The 13,114-nt window shown below is 47.5% G+C and overlaps 1 protein-coding gene across 2 annotated transcripts in view; it reads left to right on the top strand.

Moving 5' to 3' along the window:
- Nucleotides 1-11,288, top strand: part of NPRL3 (NPR3 like, GATOR1 complex subunit) — a 39,919-nt gene extending 28,631 nt beyond the window's left edge. For both annotated transcript variants that reach the window (XM_085238094.1, XM_085238095.1), the window contains 3 exons: nucleotides 5,208-5,397; nucleotides 6,524-6,716; nucleotides 10,547-11,288. In XM_085238094.1, the coding sequence (XP_085094220.1) occupies nucleotides 5,208-5,397; nucleotides 6,524-6,716; nucleotides 10,547-10,712 (549 nt within the window). In that variant the 3' untranslated portion in view covers nucleotides 10,713-11,288. The remainder of the gene's footprint in view (nucleotides 1-5,207; nucleotides 5,398-6,523; nucleotides 6,717-10,546) is intronic.
- Nucleotides 11,289-13,114: the final 1,826 nt, after the last annotated feature.

The following is a 13,114-nucleotide window of genomic DNA, read 5'->3' as shown; positions in this document are numbered from 1 at the left end:
GTGATCTGTGGTCTCGTGCTCATATTTGCAAACTTGTTGGTCTTTGTGTAGAGATCTCTAAGCTAGCTTCCCTTTTTCTGTTACATCTGCCCTGCTTGGATAGCAATATTGCACTGAGCCTGTGACTGCAGCTTAGCTGGTCTAATGATACCTTGGTGCTGCTGAGAGGAGGAGGGGGCCCTCTTTTCCCTTCCCACTCAATATGTGCACACGCCTTCCTCCTTTCCCTCTTCCCTTTGTGCTGGAGCTCTGGCTCCTGTCCAGCTCGATTCTATTCATGTAACTCATTTCAGCCACTAAAGTTCTTTGCCATGTTAGCAGGTGGAATTCGCTCAGGGGAGGATCAGCAGCTCCAGGGCTGGTGCTGAACGAGGGAGGCACTTCTGCAGCTGGGAATGAGAGGGAGGAAAGCAGATGTGACTTCTTTTTTTTTCACAGAGGCGAGTTGTCTGTTAGCAGCACTGAGAAGTGTTACGTGGACTCCAGGAAGCCCCCCCACCTTGGACTGTGTCCTGACCAGCAGCCCATGTATCTCATACTGCTGGTATTGGATCTCATGAGCTGATGTGGCAGGGGAAACTCATATTCCCTCGTAGTGTTTTTTTCTGGAATAAAAGCAATTTGCATCTCCTCTCTCCTGACCCCAAGAAGGCTGTCTTTCTTCTGCTGCCCATGACTCTGGGCTCTTATCCCAGCCTCTCCTCTCCCTTGTGTGGCACAGCACTGGTGGTTGCACAGCAGTCCGGAATGGAGCTCTGTGGTTGGGAACAAATCTGGTGTTTTTGCTGGAATGGTGTTCCAGGTCTGGCTGGGTTGGAGTTAGCTTTCCCCACAGCAGTCCATATACTGCTGTGCTTTGCATTTGTAGCTAGAACAGCATTGGTATTTTTGTTATTGGGAAGAATTTGGCTGCACATCTGTGTAGTTTTAGCTGCCTGGACTTGCCTCTGTCTTGATCAAGAAGGTTTGAGGTTACGTACGGAAGCAAAGGGTCTCAGCAAGCAGGTTAGTGTTGCACCTGAAAACTTCTGGCACTCACCTTCCTGTTTAGGGTCACTCTATTTTCTCCTGCCTTAGAACAAAGTGATTTCTAAAGACTATGACGAGCTTTGCTGCTGAGAATCTGGCCCTCCAATTTGCACAGGATTGCTTGTAGAATTACCAGCCTCTTGTTCCCTTCCTTGCTGATAAGCTACGATTACTTTTATCATTATAGCATTAGTTAAAAGAATCAGGGAGCTCTGAGCTTTGAGCTTAGGCCCATTTTCAGCTTATCTGAGACTGCAGATTTCACTGAAGGTATAATTCAAATTCCCTTTTCAAAAGTGGATCTGAATATAGTCTAAATCAGGCTGTACGTTTGTAGATGCTCTTCCTCAAAAGAGGTGGGTGATAAGGAGGCACTGCGTGGACAGATTGCATACAGAATAAATGGTTCAGTTTTTATGAAGAATACGTGTGCCCATGTGTGGAGAACACCCTCCGTGGCAGCCTGGCCCCGTGCCTTTTTGGAGAATGTTCTTGCAGTGTGTGGCAGAGCAGCAGTGGTCATGTCACTGTATGCACTTCAGAGTGCAGCAGTCGCTGCTTAAATGTACGGGTGTCACCACCATCCAAGGAGCATTGCTGAAGTGAGCTGTGAGTGTGTGTGTGACTGTGCAAGCACTCAGAAACACAACGGCTGGTGCTGTGGCATTAGATGCAGAGGGGATCTTTCCACCCCTCAGGTAGGAGTGTACTCGTGTGAATTCGACATCCCATTTTGTCCCTGCATCCCCTTTGCTGAAGCACTGTCATAGTGCATGTGCTCACTGTAGCTATCTAACCCTTCATGGGGCTGGGGTAACTGTGGCCAAAAAACAGGTGGGAAAGTACAACGGCTGCCAGTGAAGACAAAGCAAATGCTTTTTCACCTTTGATTTCGTAAGTCTGGCCACAGTGCTGGAGTAAGGCTGCAGCAGATGAGGCCTTTGCTGTACATGGAAAACGTGCTGTGCTTTGTGTAGCAGCACGGTGGAAAACAGTGCGTGTCAGAGGATGGGAGTGGGAGGAGAGCTGCATGCAAATGCTGAGTGGATGTCTGGAAGGTGTTAAGAGTCACAGGAGCTTTTGGTGGCAGAAGTATGGAAGTAAGATTCAGGGTTGTGTATAAAATCAGGGTTTCTCATGTGGCAAGTTTAAAAAGAGGGTGTTCCAAGTCTAACTAGAGAGAACAGTTAAGCTGATTTGGCGGAATTCAGAGCTGTCACATAATGATTAACGTGGCAATATTACACAGTAATATTCTGCATTAATAGGGGCTGTCTATGCAAAACAGGGAGAACTTTTAATAGCTTTAGTTTTTGGCAAAATGGAGTATTTTGAATGATAAAAGGAGCTTACTGTGTTTCAACACATACCGCAGTGGAGGTGCTGACCCAAAGCAGTGCTGTTCTCAAGTCAGACTGTGGACAGTGTGTGTCACATCAACAGCTCAGCTGGAGAAGAGGCACTCGTGTCCTTCAGTAGGACAGTGAGCCGTGCTTTAACTAAGAGTACATCTTCATGCAGAGAGAAACACCAGGCTGAGATCTGAGTGATTCCATGCTGCTGTTCTCTTCCCTTTCCTGAACGTGTTGCCAGTCACAGAATTATGGAATCATAGAATGGCCTGGGTTGAAAAGGACCACAATGATCATCTTGTTTCAACCCCCCTGCTGTGTGCAGGGTCACCAACCAGCAGACCAGGCTGCCCAGAGCCACATCCAGCCTGGATCCAGTTCCCATTTTCTGGGCATTTGGCTTTTTAGGCCTGGGAAAGAAACAGCTTTAAAGAATCTTTGTAAGAACTGCATTTTATTTAACACATACTGAACAGTTTTACAAAAGCTCCCCTTGATTCCCAGAGGGACAAAACCAACGAGTGCTGGATCCTGCCCCTTTGGGACAGGGGCTCTCCCTGCCCAGATGGGCTGACATAAGAGTGTCCATCTTCTCTGCTTTGGTCAGTAAGCACAAAGCAGTGTATTGTTGGCAGTGCCCTGCGTTGTGTCGTGCATGACAACACGTGCTGCTGTGCCACTGTGGGGGTGAGGAATGGGGTGGCTGATCCGTTCCAGTGGGAATGGCCCCGTTGATGGGGCCCATCCCCCAGATGGGAACCCCTCAGCCCAGATTGGAGAGAGGCAGCATGAGGAGAGAGAGGGGTGTGGATGAAACTGAGTGTTGAGTGTTGAATTAATCAATGAAATTGGTCTCCTTTTGTATTTCCATTTTGGCCTCACAGGGCTGTGGCTTCCTGCAGTGCTGAGGTCTCAGTGGGGCAGCTGTGGGGTGGAGCATGCCCTGCCCTGCAAAGTTACTCTCAGCTCTTTTTGGCTTCAGAAAAGAGACCGGCAAGTCAAATGGACCGAGCCCAAGTGTGGAGATAAACCAACAGACAGCAATGCAGGTGGTATGGGGAAACCTGCCCTCCTACACACCTGTCTGAGAGGTCCATCAAAGCTCAAGAGAAGCAGATGGAAAATGGTTGTAAATTCTGTGTGTGTGTCCAGAAGAACAGGCAGCAGACTTTATTAGCAAAGCTGTCTCCTTGAATTGCTGTGATTTGTCCCATGAAGTGTCAGACCCCTTTTGATTTGTTGTGACACCAGCTGGTGGGATGCCACCGCATGCCAGCAGGTCAGAAATTTACATGAAACATATGGGACATCTTTTCCTGCATCTGGAAGGTTTCGAGCAGTCGGCCTCGTCTTTCCTCCAGGCTGATTTCAGATGTTAGCAGAATGATATGCAAACGTCCTTGTTATCTCGTGCCAACTTTCCTCTTCTGTACGTTTTCTTTTAAATGTAGAAAATGAATTATACCTTCTCTGGAAAAGAAGTGTTTGAAGACCATCCCAGATCATATGTTTTAAGATTAAAATCCGCTCAGCCTCAAAAAGTTGTAATCCCTAGAAAGGGGGTGTGGGCTTATCTGCAGGCAGGAGATGTTTCTTTTGTGATTCGATAGCAAAGGAGGAATTGAAAATTAAATGACTTATGGAAAAAGGAAAATGATGTGGGCTGATGAACTTCAGTTTGGGGCTTTTATTGAGATTTGGCCGTTCTCCTGATGATTAATGCAGTGGAGCTATAGCTTCCTTCTCTGTCTGAGCTCATTCTGCGTGTCTCTCACCAAAACAGCACTGGTTGCTATGAAATCCCCAAACAGCTTTTGTCAGTGATTCAGTGTTTTCAGAGCTGTTAGCTACGGGAAGGGTTGCCTGTACTGAAATGAAAAGGCTTTTTGTGCAGAAATTCAGACACGATGATGGCTTTTGAATGCTCCTCTGAAACTCCTGAAGAGAGGCTACGCCAAGAACCTACAGATGCCTCTCCCTCATCCCACCCTGTGCTTTCAGCATCACTTTTGGGGCGCTGTGGAGTTGTTCAGCAATATAGAGGTGTTCTGCATGTTGGTTTAACACGAGTCTCTTCTCTTGGCACTCTCAGTCTTGCCCGTCCATACCATGGAAAGTGAGGTGCCTTTGACCTGCCCTCATATGGCAGAGAGGTGGTGAGCAAATGGGTAACAGTATATCACAGTATGTCAGGCCCTGTCCTTCCTCCCTGCCTTCTCCCTGTCTTCCTGGGAGAACCTGGGCTTTAATGTTACTGCTTTGGGTTAACCCTGTGGGGATTTCTGACTGTCATGGACCCCCAAACTGATCCCAGCACCTTGGCCATTGAGATGTGCACCTAGGTGATTCGTTTCTTATCTGTACCGTGTCTGGAAAGGACGATTATCCCTTATTTAGCACCTTCTGAACTGTTTTGTTGGAAGGGGACCGAACACGTGGGTTTGTATGGCTGCAGTGTGAAGTGTGGCTGTGTTCATATGGCTGGCATCGTGTGCTGAGGGCACTTGGGGGCTCTGCTGAAACACAGTGGGTGCTGAAGCTCTTCTTGGCTGCAAGGTTGGTTGGTGTGAGGACGCTGGCTGAGCTGGTTAGTGCTGCATAAAGATGTGCAGGTCATTAAAGGTCTGATTACAGGCAAAGCATCCATGGAGGCTTTGGTGTGATGGACATGTGTGCTTGGTCACCTGCTTGTGATGGGAAGCACAAACTAATGGTTCAGAGAAGATGTGAAACTGTTCTGTGTCTTGGAAAGCATTTCTCCTTGTGATTTCTTTGAGCATTGCTTTTTCTCTCACAGTGCTTAATACCTCATTTCTCACTTTGCAGACTCAGCTCATTCAAATGGTGATATGGATGCTCCAACACCGACTCCTCATTCAGCTCCACACCTACGTCTGTCTGATGGTGCCCCCAAACGAGGAGGAGTTCCGTGCCCAGGATGAAGACATGCCCTTCACCGCCAGAGTTGGAGGCCGAAGTTTAAGCACCCCCAATGCTCTTAGCTTTGGTTCTCCAAGTATGAGCCAACTTTGCTCTGCTGTTCATACTGCAGCCCACTTCTAGCCCTCCTTTTAGCAGTGCCGAGGGTGACAGGTCTTAGCAGAAAGATAACTTGTCGTTACTGGGGTGCTTGCTAACGTAGAGCTGGGCATTGGTGGATGTCTTAAGTGCTTCAAGTAGTTCTTCTTAATTTGCTAAGATCTCATTTGGTCATGTCAAAATTTTAGTATTTATTGGAGGCACTTCATTGTGTTTCTGAGGGAACTTCCTACTTCCTTGCAGTAACTAAAGAGTAACAGCAGTGGTCCTCTGCCTGCACTGCTGTTGCTGCGTGGATTCTGGTTAGCAGGAGAGGAATAGTATTGTGAGAATGTGCTGTAAGCAGCATTTGTTTCTGTAGGCTGCAGAGCTGCCCTAAAGAAGTGCAGGGGTGTCAGTCTCACAAATGGCTGATTTCTCTTTCCCTGGGCTCTTTAATCTCCTCAGTGCCGTTCATCGGCGTGATTCCAGGAAAGCATATTTTCAAGAGGGCATATGAGATACAATGCTGAAACCCCAGGATGTGTGGTTATGTTATGCTGTTATGAGCAGTGTTCTCAGAATGCCAAGCACCACTGAGGCTGGATAGTGGGAGAGATTCTCTGTGCAACCTGCAGCTTTACGCAGCTCGTGAATTAGGGCAGAACTCTTGGAACACGAGTCTGATAAGTCTGCGATCTGCTTGTTTTGGCTCACTCACAAGAGGATATTGCTTCTTGGCCTTGCTTTCTGCATGCTTCCATCTTCTGTGTTGTTAGGCTTTTTGTTAGGCTTTTTGTTTTACCACTTCATGGTGTTCCAGCAGAGCTGGCTGGGAATTTTCTCTTCAAATATTTTATGGACTGTTTATAGTCTCCAGAAGTAGAGTTTTCCACATAAATTGATGGTGTTGTTGAAACACTTTACTTTCCCATTGAGAAAATCCCTACATTGTCATATCACAAATTACAATTACACGTAGTGTTTCCAGACCCACTTTCTTTGTTCTACAAATCTGAGGGGACTGTTTGGAAAGACTTCATGGATATGGCCTGAAATGATAATCTTTACTTCATTATGCTGAGCAACATAGAAATTCCGTGTCTCTTCTCTTCCCCTGATAGCTAGCAGTGATGACATGACTCTGACAAGTCCCAGCATGGATAATTCCAGTGCTGAGTTGATACCTGGCGGGGACTCACCCCTGAATAAAAGGATGACAGAGAATCTCCTGGCAAGCTTGTTGGAACACGAGCGGGAAGCTATCCTCAATGTCCCTGCTGCCCAAAATCCAGAAGATCTTCGCATGTTTGCAAGGTAGGAAATAGGGAGTGCAGAGCGTGACCTTTTTTCCCTATCCTTGCTGTTTTATGGACAGATAGGTGTGGGCTCTTATCAAATACCATTAGCTTGGGATTTTGGAAGATAAATCATTTTGATTTTGTTTCATGTACCTATTTCATATGCACACAGCACTTTTGAACAAAAACTAATATATGTGTTACAAGAACACTTGTTTACAGAGTTCTGGATGGTGAAGGAGCATCAGGACATCTGGTCAGACAACAGGGCCTTCACTTTTTGCCTTCCAGTTTTGCTGTGTTCACACATGGCAGACATAACTGCTTAGCTTGAGAACACAATTCTAAGCATCCAAAGCAAAGACCTAGTGCTGGTGCTGTCGTTCTGTGTCTGTTAGTATTTCCAAGACAGCTGTTATTTATTTTAAGGTTTGTAAACTACATACAAATAGGAGACAAAGGAAAAAAGCATCAGAGGTAAGTCAGCCTGAACCCTTCCACAGAACGGCCTGCAAAGACTTCCAAGCCTGTTTATCTGAAATGAGCTGCTCGTGTGAGTGGGTTAGTTAGTTCTGTAGGTTAAAGTCATGTTGTGCAGCAACAAATTTCAACACTTAAAATAAGCAAGATGTGGCTCTGCATGTTGTGAAAAGCAGAATGACTTCCTAACAGCTGGAAAAAAGGAGAGGGAATCTCTTCTTTCCTAAGCATTTCAAAACACAGTGGCATCACTGGAACGCCTCTTTCACTGGCTGGAACGCTCATAGGGCAGAAAACAACCAGGAGTGAGATCTGCAGCTTCTCCTGAGCTTTACAAACGCGGGTGGACATCCTCTGCAGCCTGCTCTGCTCCTCCTGGTTTGCAGCTCAGTTCAGGTATTTGTGCAGAGCTCTGCGGTGCTGCTGGGTAGGCGTCTCCTCCACCTTCTGTAAACTATTCAGAGGATATTCTCTGCTTGAGTGGCAACACTTGGACCACTTGAGAACTTTGAAATGTTTGTTCTTCATTACCGGAGAAGTGGTTACAAAACCTACGAAAAAGAGAAGGAAAAACAAAATCATAACCGGTGCTATTTTAAATAAACTCTGTGGGGACACCGGGCTGGTTTAATGGCAACGCAGATTGTTAATTATCCTGGAGAGAGGAAAGGATCTCATGATTGCTTCCCTGCCACCTCTTCATCTGGGTGAAGCAGCAGTGTGAAAGCTTTTGAATTGCAGATGCCAAAAATGACTTCAGTTTCTTCAGCAAATTGGCTCAGTAAGCAGGCAGCTGCCATAATGATGTTTGCTTTGCAGATTGCCCATGCACCAGGTTCTTTAGCAGAGCCATCCTAGGCATCTGCAGCCTGAATTTCCATTCCACTGCAGATTGAATTGACGACTGTAACTTACTCTAAAGTCAACAGTGAGGAAGAGAGAAGGTAGAATAAACAAAGCAGCCCTGCGGGTAGGATGCTGGAGTGTAAAAATAGAAATGGTAATGCGAGATGCTCTGGTTACTTGTGACTTTATGAGGCAGTGTAACTTGGTGGTTCTGTATGTACTTTCTCTCGTGTTGTGCTGTGAACCATCTGAGGTGAGTGTCTGGGTAAACCCGTGGCTCTTAATGAGACTGTAAATAATTGCAGAGAAGCTGCTGCAGTGAATGAGCTGATCCTCCTCATTACCCCAGCAAAGGTTACTGCATCAGCTCTGCTTTCTGCTTCGTCTTCAGGAGCAGCACCTAATGAGGGCTGTGCTACGGCAAATAGCTGTGCTGGATCAGCTGCCTCCCAGAACAAATTCCTGCTATAAATGCATAGTTAGTGCACTAAATATACTGTAACTGACCTTCCAAGTATAGTTTTGTGTGCACAAAGGGATGGTCTATTTTCAGCATGGCAGTAAAGTTCAGCCTGATACATTTTTGCGTGCCTGTGCCTCTGAACTCCTGGTATTCATTAAACAGATGGCACAGAAGGGACTTGTGTCTGTCCATTGCTATGCACAGCAGTGTTTGCAAGCAGAAACCTTAAGGGGGAAATGAGGAAAATGGGAGCTTGGCTCCAGCATTGGCTGCATTAACCCTCACAGCATTGAACCAGAATTCAAAGCCAAGTTGTTTCCATAGCTGCTGCTGGAAAAGGGGGGCATGTTCTTCCAGAATCAACTTGAGAAAGCCATAGGTTCTTTTTGAACCAGATCTTCAGTTATGTGCACAAAGTGTTCCTCACTGCACGTCAACCAGTGCTTTTGTAGACAGGTTGAGGCCTCACTCATGGCTTCTCTCCCAAGCCATGGGCATAGAGCCACTCTGAGGATTTTCTTTATTGCTCTTAGCTTGAGAAACAGGGGTCCTTTACTCCACAGAGGAATATTCAGAGGTGACATCAAGCTGTGGACAGTTGTGCTCCATCTTCAAGCAGTACTGGTAGAAGGGATATCTCCTTGGCCAGACAAGCTAATTTTATTTGAATGACTAAGGTGAAATAGTTGCTTTTGTTGGCTTTTTTTTTTAATGTGAAGTAGTTTAAGGAACTGCTGTATCACCACACTGCTGATCGCAGAACAGCTCTTGTAAATCAGAGAGGGGAGAACAGTACTGAGCAATGGAAAGGAATAATCTTCCATCACTGCGTCTGAATCTGGAGGCAGCCATCTGTCAGCAGATGTATTTGTGCAGCTTCAGAAGGACCCAAAAGAAATCACTGCCCTAAAAACTTCCATCTTATGCCTCGTTTGAGTCCCATAAATATTCACTGCCCAACAAGGTGAAAAAAAGGCTGAAGAAGTTCTCCAGTGCTGGCAGCAGTCCGGCTGGAGCAGTAGCCTGGGCTGGGCTCTGGGGTGTCTTCCAACAGCATTTCTGTGTTCTTTAATATCCTCTCTAGCTTTTATTGGAATGGAAACTATTTCATCTTCACCCGCTACAAATCCAGACTCTCTCTGAACGTAGGGTGGATGTACTTATTGGAAAACTCCTCCGTGGTCCGTGTGACTGCTGAAAACCAGGTTCTGATCCTTCGCACAGGTGGTTGTGCCAGGGGACATCACCTGAGCAGCTTCATAGAGCAGAGAGAGCATGGTGCTTTTAAAATCTCCTTTAAAATCACTTATTGAGCAGTGATACAAAGTGGGAGAGGAAGGGCTGAGGCTTCTGGTGTCTGTGTGACAGGTTGGTGCCCACCAAGGGGATGGCTGTACTGACCAGAGGGGACTGGGGGATTTCAGTAGTCATCATGGCTCAGGCTTAGAGTCAGTGTTTAGAGCTTCTTTTGGGCCTCTGTTACTCTCAGAGCTTCCCTGGGGCGCCTGTGCCTGAAATTTCCATCTCCCTGCTGCAGCTTCTCCCCCCACCTGCAGACTCATCCAACCTCAGTGCTTATCTGCCAGTGCCAACCATGTAATGGACTGCTGTGGGCAAAAATACCCTCTTAGTTTTAACTCTTGCTTTTAGAATTATTGACAATCTCAGGAAATGCACCAGGCTAAGAGACTTTGTGGTACCTTTGCAAGACCCCAGGGTTGTGTTCTCTTGTTACCAATCAGGCCAGCATGGGAGCAGGGCATCCATCCAGAGAGCTGCTGTGAAGCCAAGTGAGCATGATGGGAATTGGGTACTTCAGGAGATGAGAATTTGGTGGGTAATGGTCCCTGTGCTGCTTTTCCAGGGGAATTCTGTGTGCGAGGCACGCCTGAGCTAAGAGCAGATTTCATTCATTTCACTTTGCACATAAATGAAGGACACAACCCGAATGCCTCCAGGTTTGTGTCCAATTGGAGAGGAGCACGAAGGTGACAGTACCAGTTCTTGCTGCATGCATTTGCTTTTGGCCCACACCTTTCTTGCTCTCCTTCCTGCAGGCTGCTTCACTACTTCAGAGGCCGACACCACTTGGAGGAGATCATGTACAACGAGAACATGCGGCGCTCGCAGCTGCTGATGCTGTTCGACAAGTTCCGCAGCGTGCTGGTGGTGACCAGCCACGAGGACCCGGTCATTTCAGTTTTTCAGTCCCTCTTGAAATGACTGCTAGTGGAAACCTGCCACACTCTTGATATTCTACAAGATGCCTAAAAAAGATAAGTCTGGTTCCTTCTCAGCATACGGCGTACAGCAGGCTCTCTGCTGCTGTGTCTCCATTTCACACCTTCCTGTGCGACAGCTCAGTTCTGTGTGAGGGGCTGTGTGCCTACTGCAGGGCAGCGTGCTCCTTCCCAGCCTGGATTTGTGCCATGCCACACTCACAGCACAGGAGCTGCTGTCTCGCCGACCTTCCCTGGCACTACTCCTTCAGTGGGGCTGTTGAGATAGGTGAGAGTGGTCCATGACTTTTACTGGAGTGTTACTGATGTGTGGGTGGATGCTTTGCACCAGAGGTGCTTTCCCTGCTCTCCACCACCACTTAGCAGTGGGCACTGCTCATGAGCAGCCTGTCCTCACTGCCTGGCCTCTGCTTAAGGGCAGAGTGAAGTTGGCCTGGCTTTTAGGGGAATGATCCTGGGTACTGAGGAATTAATTCTATCTGACCACTGTTATCTGGAAGCAGTGGGGACATAAATAGAAATGCAAAGTATCACAAGTAAACAGTTTTGTGAATGAAAATGATTTGCTTGCCTTATTACAGCTTTCCTCTGCCCAGGACCCTTATTACAGAGTGTCTGTAGGGGCACTGCTGTCACCAGGCAACCCATTTGTTAGCTGATTTGCAGGTCTGTTTTAAATTGTGGTGGGAGGAAGTTGGTTGGCTCTGAGGAGGACTGAACCTGGCTGGCTGTGCTGCAGGTGCAGCATTGTATCAGTTCCCCAAAGCTGCAGACTAACAGCAGTCACGCTTGCCCTTCCAGGGCCTGTTTTGTTACTCTGTCCCACTATGGCTGCAGGGAAGCAGATTAGGGAGCTGGCCTGCACTAAAGCTGTCCGGATGAAAAACAAGGTACAGGGATGTCCATGGCTCTGCTTCCTGATTTGGTCCAGCAATCTTCATTCAGCTATGCCAAGGCTACAACAAGAGGCAACAGCACAGACAGCTGCCACTTTTTTTGGCTGCATCGTGAACGTAAGCCAGCTATGATGGTGGAACCGGGCTGGGCTGCTCAGCCAAAGCAGCTGCACTGGCAATTGCTGCTCTGTTCAGGAAGGAAAGACCAAGCGAGAGCCCAGGCTGTCTGCACAGCTCTGTACCCGAGGAGGGTGGGGAGATCTTTGCTTCTATGGTGCTGGTGGCTTCCAGGGGTGTGTGGTGTTCCTCATTTAGACTTTCCCTTATTACACACACACACAAGCTGGAGCTTTTTCCCAGAGCTGCAGGACTGTGAGTGGGGCTTCACTTGCCCACACAACTGGAGGTGAAAATGTGAGCATTGTACAACTTACCTGCAGCCAGCAAGGAACAGCACAGGGCCTGCAGCGCACTGGATTCCCGATGGGAGCTACTTCAGCACAATCCCTTTTGCGAGCCTTCCTGCAGCTGCAAGCAGGGATGTTACAGAAGAACAAAAGTGATGTCTGAGCTGAAATCAGCACAACACCGGCCCACCCAGTCCCCAGCAGCTGCATCTGAAGGTGAGTTAATGAGCCGGACATGGCAAGGTGTGTTCAGAAGGGGTGGGTCGAGGGGTTTGAAAACTTGAGTTTTTTCTTGCACAAGAATCCTAAATGAGGAGAGAAATCCCTGTCTGGAATGGGCAGGACAGCTGCCTACTGGTTGTCAGCCAGCTGTGAAAAGACACAGCTTGTCCAGGGGCTGCTTGGAGCACAGCACAGTGGTACCATCAGTCTGGCAGTGGATTATTTGTGCAAGATGTGGCTTGGTGCAGCACAGCACACAGCACAGGTAAGGCAGGGAGCACCTGTCTGTGGAGAAGCGTGCAGCTAACCTGAGATCCAAGCAACTGTTTGGCCTAGCTGCAGGGCTTGGTGCCACATGTGCAGGGCAAACTGCCAGCATGGCTGCAATTCTGTGGATTCTCCCCTGAATCCTACTTTTTCCCTCCCTCTGTACTTCATAGCAGGCTGCAGCTCTGCAGAAAGAGCTGTGAGGCAGAGATCTCAGCACTGGTTCTTCCTCTATGTTCGGGCTCCCACACTCATAAACTTTGAACTGGTCTCAAAAGCAGCTGGAAAAATAAACAAAGCAAAAAACTCACTGGATTTTATAGAATAGTGTAGGTTGGTCAGGGTCTCTAGAGGTCTTCTATCCAAATTCTGCTCAGAGAAAATGTTACATCAGGTCATTCAAGAGCTTGTCTGGTAGGTCTGATTGCTCCCAGTTCCAGCATTTGACCACCCTCATGGTGAAACAGTTTTCCATATAGCTAATGAGAATTTCCTGTTTTCTAGCTTGTGCCCATTACATCTCATCCTGTCCCTGTGTACCTCTGACAAAACTCTGGCTCTGCCTTCTCTGCATCCTCCCACTAGGCAGCTGT

The sequence above is a fragment of the Meleagris gallopavo genome, chromosome 16 (assembly GCF_905368555.1).
Source record: "Meleagris gallopavo chromosome 16, MGAL_WU_HG_1.1, whole genome shotgun sequence".
Taxonomy (NCBI): Eukaryota; Metazoa; Chordata; class Aves; order Galliformes; family Phasianidae; genus Meleagris; species Meleagris gallopavo.
This window is presented reverse-complemented; position numbering and strand designations above follow the sequence as displayed.